Source organism: Apaloderma vittatum, unplaced genomic scaffold, assembly GCF_000703405.1.
Source record: "Apaloderma vittatum isolate BGI_N311 unplaced genomic scaffold, ASM70340v1 scaffold6049, whole genome shotgun sequence".
NCBI classification, from domain to species: Eukaryota; Metazoa; Chordata; class Aves; order Trogoniformes; family Trogonidae; genus Apaloderma; species Apaloderma vittatum.
This window is the reverse complement of record NW_009735692.1, coordinates 23,450-38,652: the sequence shown is the minus strand read 5'-3', so window position 1 is coordinate 38,652 and position 15,203 is coordinate 23,450. Positions and strand designations below refer to the sequence as shown.

At 39.6% G+C, this 15,203-nt stretch overlaps 1 protein-coding gene across 1 annotated transcript in view; it reads left to right on the top strand.

Moving 5' to 3' along the window:
* Window positions 1–265: 265 nt before the first annotated feature.
* The window catches only part of NGLY1 (N-glycanase 1), a 21,551-nt gene continuing 6,613 nt past the window's right edge, over window positions 266–15,203 (top strand). The window contains exons 1-8 of the mRNA XM_009876670.1: window positions 266–399; window positions 954–1,074; window positions 3,180–3,422; window positions 6,418–6,577; window positions 9,488–9,710; window positions 10,629–10,750; window positions 11,167–11,312; window positions 11,499–11,609. Of these exons, the coding sequence (XP_009874972.1) occupies window positions 266–399; window positions 954–1,074; window positions 3,180–3,422; window positions 6,418–6,577; window positions 9,488–9,710; window positions 10,629–10,750; window positions 11,167–11,312; window positions 11,499–11,609 (1,260 nt within the window). The remainder of the gene's footprint in view (window positions 400–953; window positions 1,075–3,179; window positions 3,423–6,417; window positions 6,578–9,487; window positions 9,711–10,628; window positions 10,751–11,166; window positions 11,313–11,498; window positions 11,610–15,203) is intronic.

The following is a 15,203-nucleotide window of genomic DNA, read 5'->3' as shown; positions in this document are numbered from 1 at the left end:
TTTGTCGTTATTTATGTATGAGGTTACCTTTCACTGACGCGCGCAGCGGCTTGTGGGTTTTTTTCGTTATTTACTGTTGGTTTGTTTGGGGTTTTTTTGTTGGTTTGGGGTTTTTTTTGTGTTAAAAGCCTGCATTGGCCCTGATTCTACAGACTTTTAAGCACCTGAAAAATTAGGGAATGCCTAATATTACTTGTTATACTGCAATGGGAACTTGATTTTTCTGTTGCCTTCCACATCTGACTCGGTAAGATTGGAGTTAGTTATGACTGAATTTTTGCGAGATGGTTCTGTAGGGTATACACCCACACCAGTGCGTAAGATTGACCTTGATGTCTTCAGTCAACTCCAGATGTTTGAGCTGCCCATCCCTGGCTGTATCTGGTTTGTCAACCGCTTGTAAAAACAGCTGTGCGACAGAGAGCAGTGGGTCCTGGGCTGACTTCCTTTAGAAAAATAGAGGCAAGAGGAAAAGAGGCAAGAGGAAAAGGTTTAGAAGGAGGAAAAGGGAGCTGAGAGGTAGCTCTTCAAGAAGTAAAGAGATCACAGTAGTTTCCCCCAGGTACTAGAAAGTTTCACATAGCTTCTGTAGCAAGTCTAAAACCATCCAGCATCAAGCTGAGGAATTCGGTTGGAATGCTACCAGGTGGAGAGGGACCTGAAGTTGTCTTTAAGCATCACTGCGGACTAAACCCTGCTGGCCAGGACTACAAAACATGTAATTCTAAAATTAAATTGCAAACTGACATTTAGAACCAGTTTGTAACTCTCAAAGTTAAATGCAGAAGGACCACTTAAGTCAAAGGTTTAGATAGGTTTCACTTTCTGCATAGATGGTGTGAATGAAACTAAACTTTTAAAAAGTCTCTTGTGAATGACTAGTGCTGCTTAGTGCAGTTACTGAGCTTTTAAGTGTTTACTTAATTTGTGAATTTATTTAAAACTTTCCACTTCTTCAGGAATCCTTATGAAGAAAAATATAGATTAATTCGGATTGGAAATCCGGCATTTTCCACGAGGCTGTTGCCTGTCAGAGGAGCAGTTGAATGTTTATTCGAGATGGGGTTTCAAGAGGTGAGTATAATGCAGTAATTTCTAATGTCTTCATCACCTTATTGACATTTAAAATTGATTTTTTCTTTTTTGTTTTGCAATTGCAAGCCACTAGATTTTAAGCCAATTCCTACTTTCTTTTCTTTTCGGTTCTTGCTTGCAACTATCTGCAATTAACCAACAGAGAATTTAAGTGAGGCTACTTAAGAAATCTGGTGGAGCTAAAGCTAACCTGATCTGTGATAAGATTGGTGTTTAGGTGTACTACTAGTTTGCTTAATAGTCAGATATGTAGCCATGCTGGCACATAGGAAATGGTGAGAAATGAGATGAAAACCCCTTCTCTTAGTAGCAACCTGCTATCAGGTAGACATCGGACTGCACCATCCCACAGTAGTTTCCATATTGTAAATTTGTATGTTGAAACTGTCATTTGGAAGGGGGCTAAAAACAGTCCTGCTGCTTCTCCCTACCGTCGTAGGGCTTGTGTGGCCTCACTGTTAGATAACGAAAGTTGATCACATTGAAAATTAGTCACCCAAAACAGCAAAAGAAATCTTTTTCAGTTAATTCACAGTGCAACTGCACAAGTACTAGTGTTGTCATGACAGCAGTGGAGGGCAGCAGACTCTTGAAGTAGTGGGAGGGTGGGACTTTTACCTATTTAAAACAGTTATGAAACTGTATCCTAAAATAGTCTTGAGTGAGTCTTGATTCTGTTGTGGTCAAAAAGATATATTTCAAAGATTGCTTTGTGTCCTGAAATGGCCTCTGTCTTGGTGAAACTTAAACTGCCAAAGCATGTTAAGCTAGAAGCAGACTTTGTAATTACAGAAGATCTGAGGTGAAAAAAACAGTCCTTGTTTAATGGTGCAGAGCTCTGGCTCTAGTTTTCTGCTGTCTATTTGGTGCTACTCTTCTATATGGGTACGTGCATTATGTTATTTAGGTCCAGCTGTCACGAGACCTCTGCTTTCTCTTCTGGTTAATTACTATGGTTGTCCTAATTTATTTATTTTTAAAAAAAAAACTGCTGAAAGAAATGGAGACTGCAGAGGGAGAAACGGTCTGTGGATTTATTCTTGTGCTGGTGCTCTGGAGATGGTTTTTAATGGTGTATTTTGGCCAAATAGTCAGTGTAGCTAGTGAAACACTCTAGCAGTAGTAATGTAGTTGTTCTAAACACATTATAAAGGGCTACTTCCACTTCTATAGGATTTTTAAAAGTGTGTTGGCTCAGTCGTATGGTTATTGCGTCAACTGAGCCTGGGGCTCACAAAGTTCCCTTCAACTACAATAATTTTGTTCCTTCTTTCGTCTCAGTTTAGCAAGCCAACTTTTTCAATGAAAAAATGAGGATGCTGCTGGGTTGATACATTTCATTTAGTTTCACAGTGATCTTAAGCGTTCAAGTGAAGCACCACATCTGCGATTGTGAGATGTAACTGTGGATAAACAAATTACTAAGTTTCATAAATAGAAGTAACGCAGCAGTAGAAACTGAAACTCTTAAACTATGGATGTTTCAGGGTATTTGTGGTTTTGGTAAGCTATTTCTTCATGTTAGGTGCACTGATGCTTTGAATCTGTCATAATTACTCATCTTTTTTTATGCTGCCAGTAATAATGTTACAATCAAAAATAGGAACCTGGAAATCAAGCTGGGTGTGGGTCTAGATAAGGACAGTATTTCCCGTCTGAAAAATTAATAAAACCGAGAAGATATCAACATAGAATTCCCAGCACATGACGTTCTAGGGGTTCCTTCCCCCAGCATTGGATACCCTCCTGCCTTGCCTAGAGCTTTACTTCTATATTGAGAGAACTGAGCGTTTATTGTTCATCCCCCTTGTTGCTCCTTTCTCTGCCAAACCGAAATTGCATTGCCTGTGTGTGGTTCTGCAAAGTGAGTTGCTGGCAGGAACATGTTGTTATGAGCCTTTTCTCTATAGACTGACTGTAGGTCCTTCACCTAATAGCTTCTGCTCTAAGAGACCTGATTGGAAGGCTGAATCTTCTCAAGCCTTAGCACGCTCATTTAAATGATATAGCTGTTACTAATAGATAGAAACCTCTGGCTAGCTCAGGCCTGCATTAACTGCTGAATTAATTTGTCTAAATTTCAGGGAGAAACTCACCTGGTTTTCCCTAAGGAAGCTTCGATTGAACAGCTACGTAAAATCAGAGACTTAATTGCTGGAGAGAGGAGTAGCAGACTGAATGAGTCGAATCAAGTCCGCAGATCAGGATCCTCTGAAACTGTGACCAGCACTGAAACAGTTGCACCTCAGCCTTCAAGACCTGCCAGCTCTGTTCTTGCCCCTGCCTGTCAGCAGCCAGAGACATCACTCATGCAGTCCCTTGAAATGGTAATTATAACCTGAAAACTTTGTAGGTGCACTAATCTTGAATATAAAGGTTGAAAAAGAGTGAACTGTTGGGACAGGTTGCTCAGAGAGACTGCGTAGTCTCCAGATACGGATGTTTTGAAGAACTGACTGGATAAAGCCCTGAGCAACTTGGTCTGACCTCATAGGTAACTCCAATTTGAGCAAGAGCTTGGACTAGAGGATTTTTTTTTTTTCCAATGATTTCTGAAATTTTTGAGTGTTTGAAGTTGCATATAAACTTAAGAAATGTGAAACATGCCGTAAATAGAATAGTAGCAAGATATTTTGTTGAAAATGTTCATAAATGCTATGTTGATCAGGGTGTTGTAGAACAACAACAACAAAAAAGCTGATTTGTATTGGTGACTCAGTTCATACATTACGACCTCTATGTGTAGCCTGTGAGAGCTTTCTTTTTTTACATGCAACTCCTGTGAGAGACAAGATTCTTGCCAGGTAAGTACAAATCTATAGTTATTTAGTCTGTGTTTCCCTTGTCCAAGAGGTTGAAGTGAAGTTCCCTAACAAGATAGTGAGACAGAGTCCTTTTATCTGATGGGGGAAGGTGCTTAGCACCTCATACAACTTTGAAAAATAAAGTTATCCCTTTTCATAGACTTTAAAGGATGCTTTGGTCTTAAATTTTGTGTATGACAAATCCTTCTTAAAGCTTGCTTCTCATACATATTTAAACAGAGTTTATCTCCTCTAAATTATATTATCAGTTTATAGATGCTGAACTGTGACATACCATTTCTTCCCAAAACCTACCCAAGATCACTGGAAGAGAAATGGCAGAGCATAGGCTGAAATAATGGCTTTTGAGGAGGCAGAGCTCGGTGACCCATCATCACCCATAGGATCCTTTGGGAAAGAAACTGCTGTAGGCACCTGAATATTGAGCCATTTAATCTAATTATGTTAGTATGCCAGTAGCTGCATGTAAAATATACTGTCTGGGTTTATTTGAAAAAAAAGAAATATAGGGGTTTTTTTTAGTCTGTTTCTTCTGTTTCAGCCACTTCTGCAATGATTCTTGGAAGTGATTATGAAATCTCTAGAGCAGCTTGCTGCACTGCTGGTCAGTACTGGAAGCTTTAAAAGTTGTGTTCATCTTGCAGTGAGGAAAAGGTTGCAAAGTTCATGTTGATGCTTCATGTTCTGAGGTTAATCATTCTCATCTGTAGTTACTCTGCCCTGTCTTGTGATGGCCATCAGAGTTGTGGATCCATTTCTCTGCAATGAGTATTTTTTCCATGATTCTTGGGATTCAGCATAGATGGAGGGACCAAACTTATTACAGTTTAGAGACATTGCTAGTGCAGTGTTGGGACTCTGTGAGAATGCTGTATTTCAGGTGATCTCTTCAGGGAATATACTGATGGTTCTCTGAGCCATTGAGTTTGCTCTGTGTCACCTGGGTTGATTGGAAGGAAGTCTGTAAAACACCTTCTAGCTATGACTTGGCCATTTTGCTTGCACAGCAGTAGGTGGTTTGTTTTTCGGTGAGTATACCGCAGAGGTTTAGTTGTGTTATTGTTGCATCGCAGAATGCATTGGGTTGGAATGGAACTTTAAAGGTCCAACCCACCTGCAGTGAGGAGGGACATCTTTTCCTAGGTTACGTTGCTCAGAGCCCTGTCCAACCTGACCTTGGTATGTACTTCTACCAGATGTCAGAGAGATTTACAGTGGTTTTTGTAGTGCAGGCATTTTTATTTCTCGCCTGTGCGTTACGTATGTGTTTCATGGGAGTCCTAGAAAGCACAAGGAAAAATGCATTACTTGAGACAGCGCAGGAATATTCCTGAATGACATTGTTCTAGGGACCTAACCCATTGTTATTTTGTCTCATCTGTAGCTCTAATGCATTTGTTATTGTAAAGCAGATTTGGAGAAAGTAGAGCTCTGGCTAGTCGTTATTCTAGTAGACGGATTCTAATCCCTTCCCAGACCACACAGTGATTATAGGAGAAAAGAGGTATCCAGAATTAGGTTTGCAGTGAGGCTCACCACACATCTAGATGTTTGTGTCGGACTTCATTGGTATACAGTGGCTTCCATGATGGTGGTTCCCAGTGGGAAAATCTGAATTGTCAAAGACAAGGGAATTTCTACTGTGCTGAATGCTTCTCTGAACTTCTGCTGAAGTGTTCTCTGAATGCTTTCAGGAAGCTGGCAGAACAAGAAGATCTATAAGCCATTGGCAGTGCCTAACTTCCCTTACTTGTGTTCTATGAACTTGTGTTAAAATGAATCTGAACACAATTTGATTTATGATGTTAAACCAGTTACCTACAGCTGATGAGCTCCGGAAAGAGCAAAACCAGTTCTGTTCTATTTCAGCAGTTATGAATGCTAAGAACTGGTCCTGTAGTAATGTTGAACATCGAAATGATCATTCCTAATTTAAATGTTCCTTTGGAAGAAGTTGTCTTCAGAAGAGTTCTCAGACCTGTGTATTATGTTCTGTTTGCTGCTAGCTTCTCAGGAGAGTGGAATTTTTGATGGAAGAAAGATAGTGGTTAACAAGGCTGAAAACTGAAGCATGATCTAGCAGTAGAGAAAAGGTAGTTTAGCAGTATTGCAGACTTTCCCCCAAAATATGCCAGATTCTTGATTTTAAATTACCATATTGCTTTCTGTGTCGTCCCCCTTTAAATGGGAGTAAATAGTTTGCTCAGCTACTAGTCAAAATCTTTGCCATCAGAGCTGTCTTTTCTCCCTGAATCAGACTGTTTTTCACTCAGGACACCATTGAGAATGCTCAGGGATTACCAGGCTGGCTTTACAGTTTGGGTGGTGGCAATTTTTATTGATATCTTTACAAATAAACTCTTCACCTGTAACGAAATATGTATTGTAATTATGAGCGTATAGTTGTGACTGACTTAAACTGAAGGCAGAAAATGTGGTTCTTTGGGTTTAAGGTAGAAGTTCATAAATCATGTTGTGACTGAAAATCCTTTTGCAGGCTGCAAATATCTTGAAAACACTTCAGACAAAATTTGAGCATCTGGTCTTGATGTATGAGAATCCTTCTATTCAGCAGAAAGCACTAGCTGCAATTCCCCTCCAGCAATTGAAAGGGAAGGCTCAGAAAAAGCTAGCACAAGCTATGAGACTGGACAAAGGTAATGCTACCAAGTTATAATGTGCATAAAACTAGAAATATACTTTCAAACATCTGGATGATCTGTATATCTACTGGGCTTTTGGTGATTTGGTCATGGATCTAGTTCTAAATGCTGTCTCCACATTACAATTGCCTTCTTCCTAATTTTCAGATTTTCTACTTTCTCACTTCTGATTTGGTTGGTTAGTTTTTTGGTGTTTTTTTTTTAATTTCATTTTTGTTAACTGTCCTTTGTTTTTACATAGAAATTTTGAACTCATTTCTGAATTAGTAGTACACAATGCTAGGGAAACAAATGGGCTGAGCACGTACTGTGATGTTCCTTGAGTCTGGAGTGAGGTAGTTACAAGAGGAGGAGAGCTTCTTGTTTGAGTAGTCATTGTTTAGAAATTGTCAGCGTGCAGTTTTCCTATATGTACTACAATTCTGAATTCAGAAAAAAATTCAAAAAGCTCTTTTTAAAGTGATATTATTGGTGAGATTTTGCGTGAGATCTTTTCAAGACACAACCTGATACAAAGAATCACCTTGCTTTCTAATGCTTAAGTGAATAGGCATATTCACATGCCATCCTCTTGGAGCTACAAGTGAAATACAGACATAAATATTTGTGGCATCTGTGGCTAAAATGCATATTTTTTTCATTAATGCAGATTTGTCTTGAATGTGCAAAGTCTTTGTCAGCTGAAAGTGCACATTTCTATTTTCAAGTGACAGTTTTAGATTTCTTTCAGCAATATAGTGAAATTTTGCTTGTACTAGATAAATATTAAAAAAATACTCTTCCAAGACCTTATTTAAACAGAAGAATCATTTTGACTGAGAAGCTTTGATAGAAGACTTCTAAGCAATTCTACTAACTTGACAGGAGTGCTGTAGATCTGTAAACCAAAAATAAGTTGTTCTCATTATTTTCATAAATGAGTTTGTGATGTCTCATACAACCACACACACACTAATATGTAATCATGCCTTTGGCATTAGGGGACTTTTTGACACTGGATTTTCTTAGTAAATTTTTTCTTTTCATAAAGCTATGCTGGGGACTACGAAACCACATAAAGTACAAAACGTTCTCAGTCAACAGTGTAGGACAACGCAGTGGAGAAAAAGAGTCTTAGCAGTAATAAATGAAAACTATTTAAATTCTTTTAAAAAAATAAAAAATAAAATAAAGAGAAACATACCTCTTAGACTCTGGTCTAATTCCGCAGTGTGAATTGTTAAAAAGGGGAAGGAAGGTGTTTCTTCCCAAGCCATCAAGTTCATCTATTCAAAATGGCTTCTAGACCTTAATTTAGGTGCAAGTAAAGGGGAAGGCATGAAACTCCACTGTTTTGAATTGTGAGAGTTTGAAAACATATTTTAAAATAGCTGTATAGAAACATTTTTTTGGGAATGGACCATGTATGACGTGTGGGTAATCAGCCTGTTCAGCTTATTTGGTTTATCGGTATCACTGTATTAAAGCTGTCACCTCTGGGAGTAATTGCTTAGTGCTGGGGGACCTGTTCTTTAGACTTCCCTTAAAATACATGATAGGTGATTTTGGCTCATAAAGGCTAGGAAGATTTTGGTCGTTTGATCAGAAGTAAATTTTTTTTACTGTTTCTCTTAACCACTTTCCATTAGAAAGATAGATTGTGCAGTCAAAAATGGCTGTTGTGGACATAGGAAAATGAGACAGAAGAGTCTGGTGGTCCAGTGTGGTGAAATCGGTTAGAGTAGAAAAATAAAGACAACATGTGTCTTGGGCAAACTGACAAAGGTGTTTATTTGCTGGGTTTACAAACAAACTCGGCTTGTTCACATGCTATGTGTTCTACAATAATTAAGCTGTGTTTGTAGAAAGTCTGCTTATATTCGTCTGATTGTGTCACACTGGATGTCACATTTGCTAACCTCTAGTCTAATAGGACCTCCCTGGTTAGCCAGGACTGGTGATCAACGATTGGAAGTAGTTTGGTGAGCACTTCCACCAGCTCCCTCAGTACGTTTGTCTTGATCCCATTTGGCCCTGTACCCTTGTGTGCATCCAAGAGGTGCAGCAGGTCCCTAATTATTTTTCTTTGGATTATGGGGATTTCAGGCTGTTCCCCATCCCTGTCTTCCAGCTCAGGGGGCTGATCATCTGGAGAACAACTGGGTTTACTATTAAAGAGGCAAAGGCGGCATTAAGTACCTGAGCCTTTTCGTCATCCTTTGTCACTATGTTTCTCCCTGCATCCAATAAAAGACAAAGATTCTCCTTAGCCCTTTTTTTTTGTCCCTGCCATGGGCAGGGACATCCCCCACTAGATCAGGTTGCTCAGGGCTGCATCCAGCCTGGCCTTAAGAACTTCCAGGGATGGGGCTTCCACCGCCTCTCTGGGCAACCTGTGCCAGGGTCTCACCACTCCCATGGTGAAGAACTTCTCCCTAACGTCCAGTCTGAACTGATCCATCTCTAGCTTAAGTCCATTGCCCCTAGTCCTATCACTATCCGACATCCTAAAAAGCCCCTCACCTGCTTTCTTGTAGGCCCCCTTAAGATACTGGAAGGCCACAATAAGGTCTCCTCGGAGCCTTCTTTTCTGCAGACTGAACAGCCCCAACTCTCTCAGTCTTGTCTTCATAGGAGAGGTACATGAGGAACTTCACCAGACTTCACTGTGCATCTAAATTGTTTGAGCAATTTCTTGTTCTCACTCTAGCTGTAGTGTTTAGGAATGCAGTTTTTTGTTCTTTGCATACATATTTTGATGTTACTCAGTTGTTATTTGTGCTTAAGTAATAAATGAAGCTTTTTTTATAATGAGACTTCTAAAATATAATAAAGATCTGGAGATGATGATTTATATTGATACTGGAAAGTTCAACTAAATTAGTTTTCTGTTTGTCCTAACTCTCTATTTTGCAAATTTTACAGGTGCACATGTGAATGAAGAGGACTTCTTGTTGTTGGAGCTCTTGGACTGGTTTAAGAATGACTTTTTTCGTTGGGTAAATAATCTTCCTTGCAGCAGGTGTGGTGGGGAGACAGAACCTAAAAGTGACTACTTGTTGCCTACTGATGATGATCTCAGGTGGAATGTCAGTCGAGTGGAAAATCATTACTGCAGCCAATGTCAGTTCTGTAATAGATTCCCAAGGTGAGCATACAAAGTTTTGCTTTTTTTTTTTTTTTGGCTTTCAAGAAACCTGCTTGAGCAGGTGCAGAGGAGGGCCACAAAGATAGATCAGGGGGCTGGAGCACCTCTCTTATGAGGAAAGGCTGAGAGAACTGAAGTTGTTCAGCCTGGAGAAGAGGTCCCAGGGAGACCTTATAAGGGGCCTTCCAATACTTAAAGGGGACCTATAAGAAAGAACTGCCTTTTTAGGAAGGCTCTTTGCAGTAGGACATGGGGTAATGGTTTAAAACTAAAAGACAGTAGATTTAAACTGAATATAAGGAAGAAATTTTTTACAGTGAGGGTGGTGAAACGCAGGAATGGGTTGCCCAGAGAGGTTGTAGAAGCTTCATCTATGGAAACATTCAAGGTCAGGCTTGATGGGGCTCTGAGCCACCTTGTCTAGTTAAAGGTGTCCCTGCTCACTGGAGGGGGGTTGGACTTGATGACTTTTAAAGATCCCTTCCAACCCAGAGACATTCTATGTAGGTAGATCTTTCTTATTTCATGGAAAAGTTTCACTTCTATGGGAAATCACAAAGCATAACACCCATCTTTTGCTGAGACTACAGCAAAAGAATAAGTATCCTTTTTTAATGTATTTTTCACTAACAAAAGGACCAGCATACAAAAATTGTATTTCAAGATGAAGTTTAAGTCAATTCTGAATGCTGAAAAAATCAGATCCATTTCACTGCTGCTATAAACATGTGATGGAGTTATGTGAGTCAAAGTAAATATAGCATTCTGCTTTCGCTTCTTTTGTACAGTGTAGCAATCATTTCCATTATCTTCTGTGGGCTGAAATCTGTGCAAATCATCACAGGGACAGTCATGATGTAAAGATTATGAAAGGCGAAATGTATTTTCAATTATTGCAGTTTTGTTTTTCTCTCATAGGTATAACAACCCTGAAAAACTTCTGGAAACGAGATGTGGACGCTGTGGCGAGTGGGCTAACTGTTTTACACTGTGTTGCAGAGCTGTAGGGTTTGAAGCCAGATATGTCTGGGACTGTACAGGTATCCATGTTTAAGGATATTGTATGTTAACACAAACCTGTGCAAAATGAGGTTACATGTTTTATGGTTCTCAGATTGAACTGGCCATCAGGCAGCAGTTCAGTTATGCAGTTCAGCTAACAAAGAGAATATAAATTCAATTTCCTGTCTTGCCTGATGAGGTGAACTGTAGTTCTGCAAGTGAGGTTAGGCAATTGACTTCAGAATGATACAATATTTAGTTGAATATAAGGGACTGTGATTCTAAGATAGAAAGACGGAGCTTTGGTGACTTCTGAATATAGATGAACAGAAAACATGCTTTTATCCTCTCTTCATCCATCTAGTAAATCAAAGAAAGTTAGAATATTCCACAATATTAGAAGGGAGGATCTACTCTTATCATTAATTGTTTATTCTTGGCATTTGTTGTGTAGATCATGTGTGGACTGAAGTATATTCTTCATCTCAGAAAAGATGGCTTCACTGTGACCCCTGTGAAAATGTCTGCGATAAACCTCTGCTCTATGAAACTGGGTGGGGAAAGAAGCTCTCCTACATAATTGCATTCTCCAAAGACGAGGTAGGAGTAATAATGTTAATACTAAACAAATGTGCTGTGAGGAAAATGTGTGATGCATTCCATTTTAGTGTGGTTTCTGGAATTAATATACAAAACTGTAGTTTGATAGAGCTAGCCTCTTGAAATGAAGCGAAATACATGGGAATTCCTGTTTGCTTTGCTTTACTTCTTCAATTTGTGCTTGAGGTTGTTGATGTCACCTGGAGATACAGCTGTAAGCATAAAGAAGTACTCTCTAGAAGGACAGCACTCAGTGAAGCTACACTACGTGAAACAATTGATGCACTAAATAGAACGGTATGTAACTTTCGTTGAATGGATTTCTCTACATGAAACCTCAGTGTCTTTCCAGAATGCAGTCTCTGAATTAAAAAATGCCTATAGTAACCTCATAGGAATGTCCATGCACTGTGAGAGATAAAATGCTGCCAACTACACAAATCTCATTTTACACTGGATCCATAAAAATCAGCCACAGTGCTGAACTTACTGTGAAGTAAGATAAAGAATGGTATGCATAGTCAAATGTATGTGTGTGTATATTTATATAATACATATCATGAATATATATTTCTTTCTTGATGGCTTTGGAGTAGATTTGTACATCAACAAATGCTGGCGATAAACTACAACTGCTTTGTAACTGTGTGGGCTCCTTGAGGGCAGTTGAGCATTTTCCACGTCAGTAATGCTATGACTTGAAAACAACTGTAGTTATGGTTAAAAGAAATGTAGGCCTAATTTGTTTTCCGTTACTTTTTACAAGCTTTAGGAAGGGGAGGGATGATTCACAGGCTGTTTCCAAGACTTTTAAGAAGCATTGATACCATCAGCAAGTCTTTGGCTCAGAGCTACGTGTACTGTTCATGCCCAATGTCCCCCAAGCACATGGAGCCACTTGCACATCAACGTCACAGAACCCCAGTGTGCTCAGCACCTCTGTGCTAAGCTTTTTTTGCTTCCTACTTGAGACAGAAAGAACTTTTCTTGACTTGGTGTACTAGAATACCACAAAACCTTGAACCACCTTTGAGGTTTTGGTTTTGTTCCCAGTTCCTTCGAGGGCTAACTGCTGTTCATAGAAACGTTAGTTCCAATAATAGTATACAGCGGTGACTTTTAAACAGATTTTGCCTTTTTAGAGGCCTGATGGCTTGAGGGTTATAGCCATGCACTAAGGGTGTGAAGAATTGAGCTTGAGTCAGTTGTTTGAGGCCAGGGCTTGAAATTATTTTATTAGTAATGAAAAGTTAGGGTCACATAGTGTAGAGGAGCATGGAGAAAGCTGACTAGAGTATCAAAATAAAAAGAGATAAAGGATCAGTAATTCAGACTAAGGAATGCATGCATTTTTTGCAGGGTTGCAGGGGTTTAATGGCATCCTCTCCAAGCATTGTACCCTTCCTGGCCACACAACTCATCTGAGGGGCCTCACTTCTGATCCACTGGTGACAGAGACCAGTCACCAGACTCTTGTCCTCCACCAGTTGTCTGTAGGGCAAGAGCATTGGAAACGGGGCACTACTAAGTTGAAAAATTACTCTGACAATACTGATGGAATCAGGAAAGTGTACGCAACTGGCTGGTAGGCTGGCTTGCCTGGCTTCTTTTGTTACCTCAATGTCACTGTAGGATCTTGCTCTGTTTCACTTACAGAAGTTTAGAGAGCTCCAGTAAAAAAAATATATTGCCATCTCCAATGGATGGTACTGCACGTTGGTCTTCTGGCCTGTTTCTTACTCCTTTTCACCTACTTTTGTAGGACTGTGCAGCTCATAAGCTGGCATGAGTGTTTTTCAAACAGAAAGAACAAGCATTTTGGTCATGTTTTAAATGAAAACTTCATTAGAAACCAAGTACAGCAAAGGAATGTGCTTCAGAGACACTCCTGTATTTCTCCCATCTTCCTTTCTCTACACATGAAAAATCCCAGTCTTCTTTATGCTACACACTTTTTTTTTTTTTTTCCAATATTAATAAAGTTCTCTTTTGATTTTATTAGAACACTTTTGTGAGTCATTTTAGCTCTAAGGAACAATGATCCCTTTCTACAAGCTGAATGACACACTCCCCTCCTCCCACACACACCTGGTTTTGCCCAGTAGCTGTTCAGAGTGTTTGATTAATTTAAATTAGTAATAACTTTAATCCCTGTAAGTAACTGTTCGTAGTCCTTTATTTTGTCTGTTATAGTTGGAATTGAATTTCAGGGCCTTTTAGAGGCAGTTTGCCATGGGATTGCTGAAAGAGTGGATATTTGCATTTGTCTACATCAAAGGGCCTTTCTTAAAGTTCATACTCAGCTGATAACACAGTGGGAATTAAGGGGCCATTAAAAGTTGCTGTCTGAGGATCTTCGTGTTGTATTCCGCATCTTCTGTGGGCATTCTCTGGAATTATCAAGACATCTTATGGCAGTTTTTCATTACTCTCTTCAGTCACGCGTCTGTGTTTCAGTGAGCGTGCTGTTTCCTGCCCTGCAGCTTGTTGAGCAGATAACTGACTTGGGCAGAGGCCTCCATTAACTTGCCCTTTTCCCAGCATCTCCTCGAGACTGGTCCCACCCTGGCAAGGCTTATAGCCTTGGTATCTTTTGATGGAGAGCTCCAACACCACATCTTTCCATGTCAGTTTTTCTAAGTTACAACTGAAGATAAGCACGCTTTGCAGTATATGTTATCACTTATACAGCAATGTTAGTGAAAATGGAATCTGAGATCAATTTTTTTTCTTTAACTACCTAAAGGGTAATGGCTGTGGCCTTTATTTCTCTGTTTAGTGGCCAAGCACAGACCTCACAACAGTTCAAAAAATGTTAAGTGACTCACTGTTAAGTAGAAAAGAGACAAGGATGATTTAATCTATTTGGTAGAATCTTTTGCTTCTCAGAAACATGGTGTGGGTGTGTGTGGGTGTGTGTGTGGGGGTGTGGGGGTGTGTGTGGGTGTGTGTGTTTTATTTGGATCAGATATTTCTAAATAGATATTTAAGCTCCAGATTAGCAACCATCTGATGTTATTCTATAGTACCATATCACACCCTGACTACCAATTTTTTCTTCACCTACTTCAAAGGGCAATACCCTATTCCGGTCTGTGTGTGTTACCACTGTAGAAAGCAAGGGGAGAACCCTGAACTTTCTGCTGCTTTCATGGGAAATTGAATGGTGGAGCACGGAAACAAATTATTTTTTTATTTGCTCCAGGCCCAATTTTTTGGTAGGGCCTGTGAATGGTTACAGCTACAGCCAGGTCAGTTCTCAAAAGGAAAACTAGTAATTTAGGTTGAGTTGTAATCATTTCATGATGATTGATGGGAGATGAAATGGTACTCCTTGTTTAAAGGTTTAAAATTCAATTTCTACCGTTAAATTATCCATTGCTTACCCAGCAGTGGGTTCACTTAAATCACAGCTTATCGATTTCCTGAAAGCAGAGTCCTTCAGGAGGCTTCAACAGCAAAACTTTCATGTGATGCAGAACTGATTTTAAAGCTGCAGTTCACAGTCCCTCTTCCTTCCTATTCCTTTGTCTGCCAAAGAAAGGTGAGGCCTGAGCACGTATGCAGAGGGTAGTACCTTAAGAAAAAACAAAAGCAGGAAGTTTGAGCCATGACAGTTGATACTGTAGTTCTTGGAATCTGTTTCAGTATGTGGATGCTATTGATGACAATGTCATTTGTAGGAAGTGTAGTTACAGTTTTTGCCAGAGCAGGCAGTGTTGATCTCTGCAGAAGTCTGGGTGTTATGGATGTCTTAACCTGCTGCTAGCATTTAGGTGCAAGAGTCTACTGGACGGGTGTAGGTGACAGCAATTAGCATACTTGTACTCTTTATAGTTAAGGAATGTACAAATTTCTTGTATACTGCATATAAAAAAAAGGCCTGTTTTC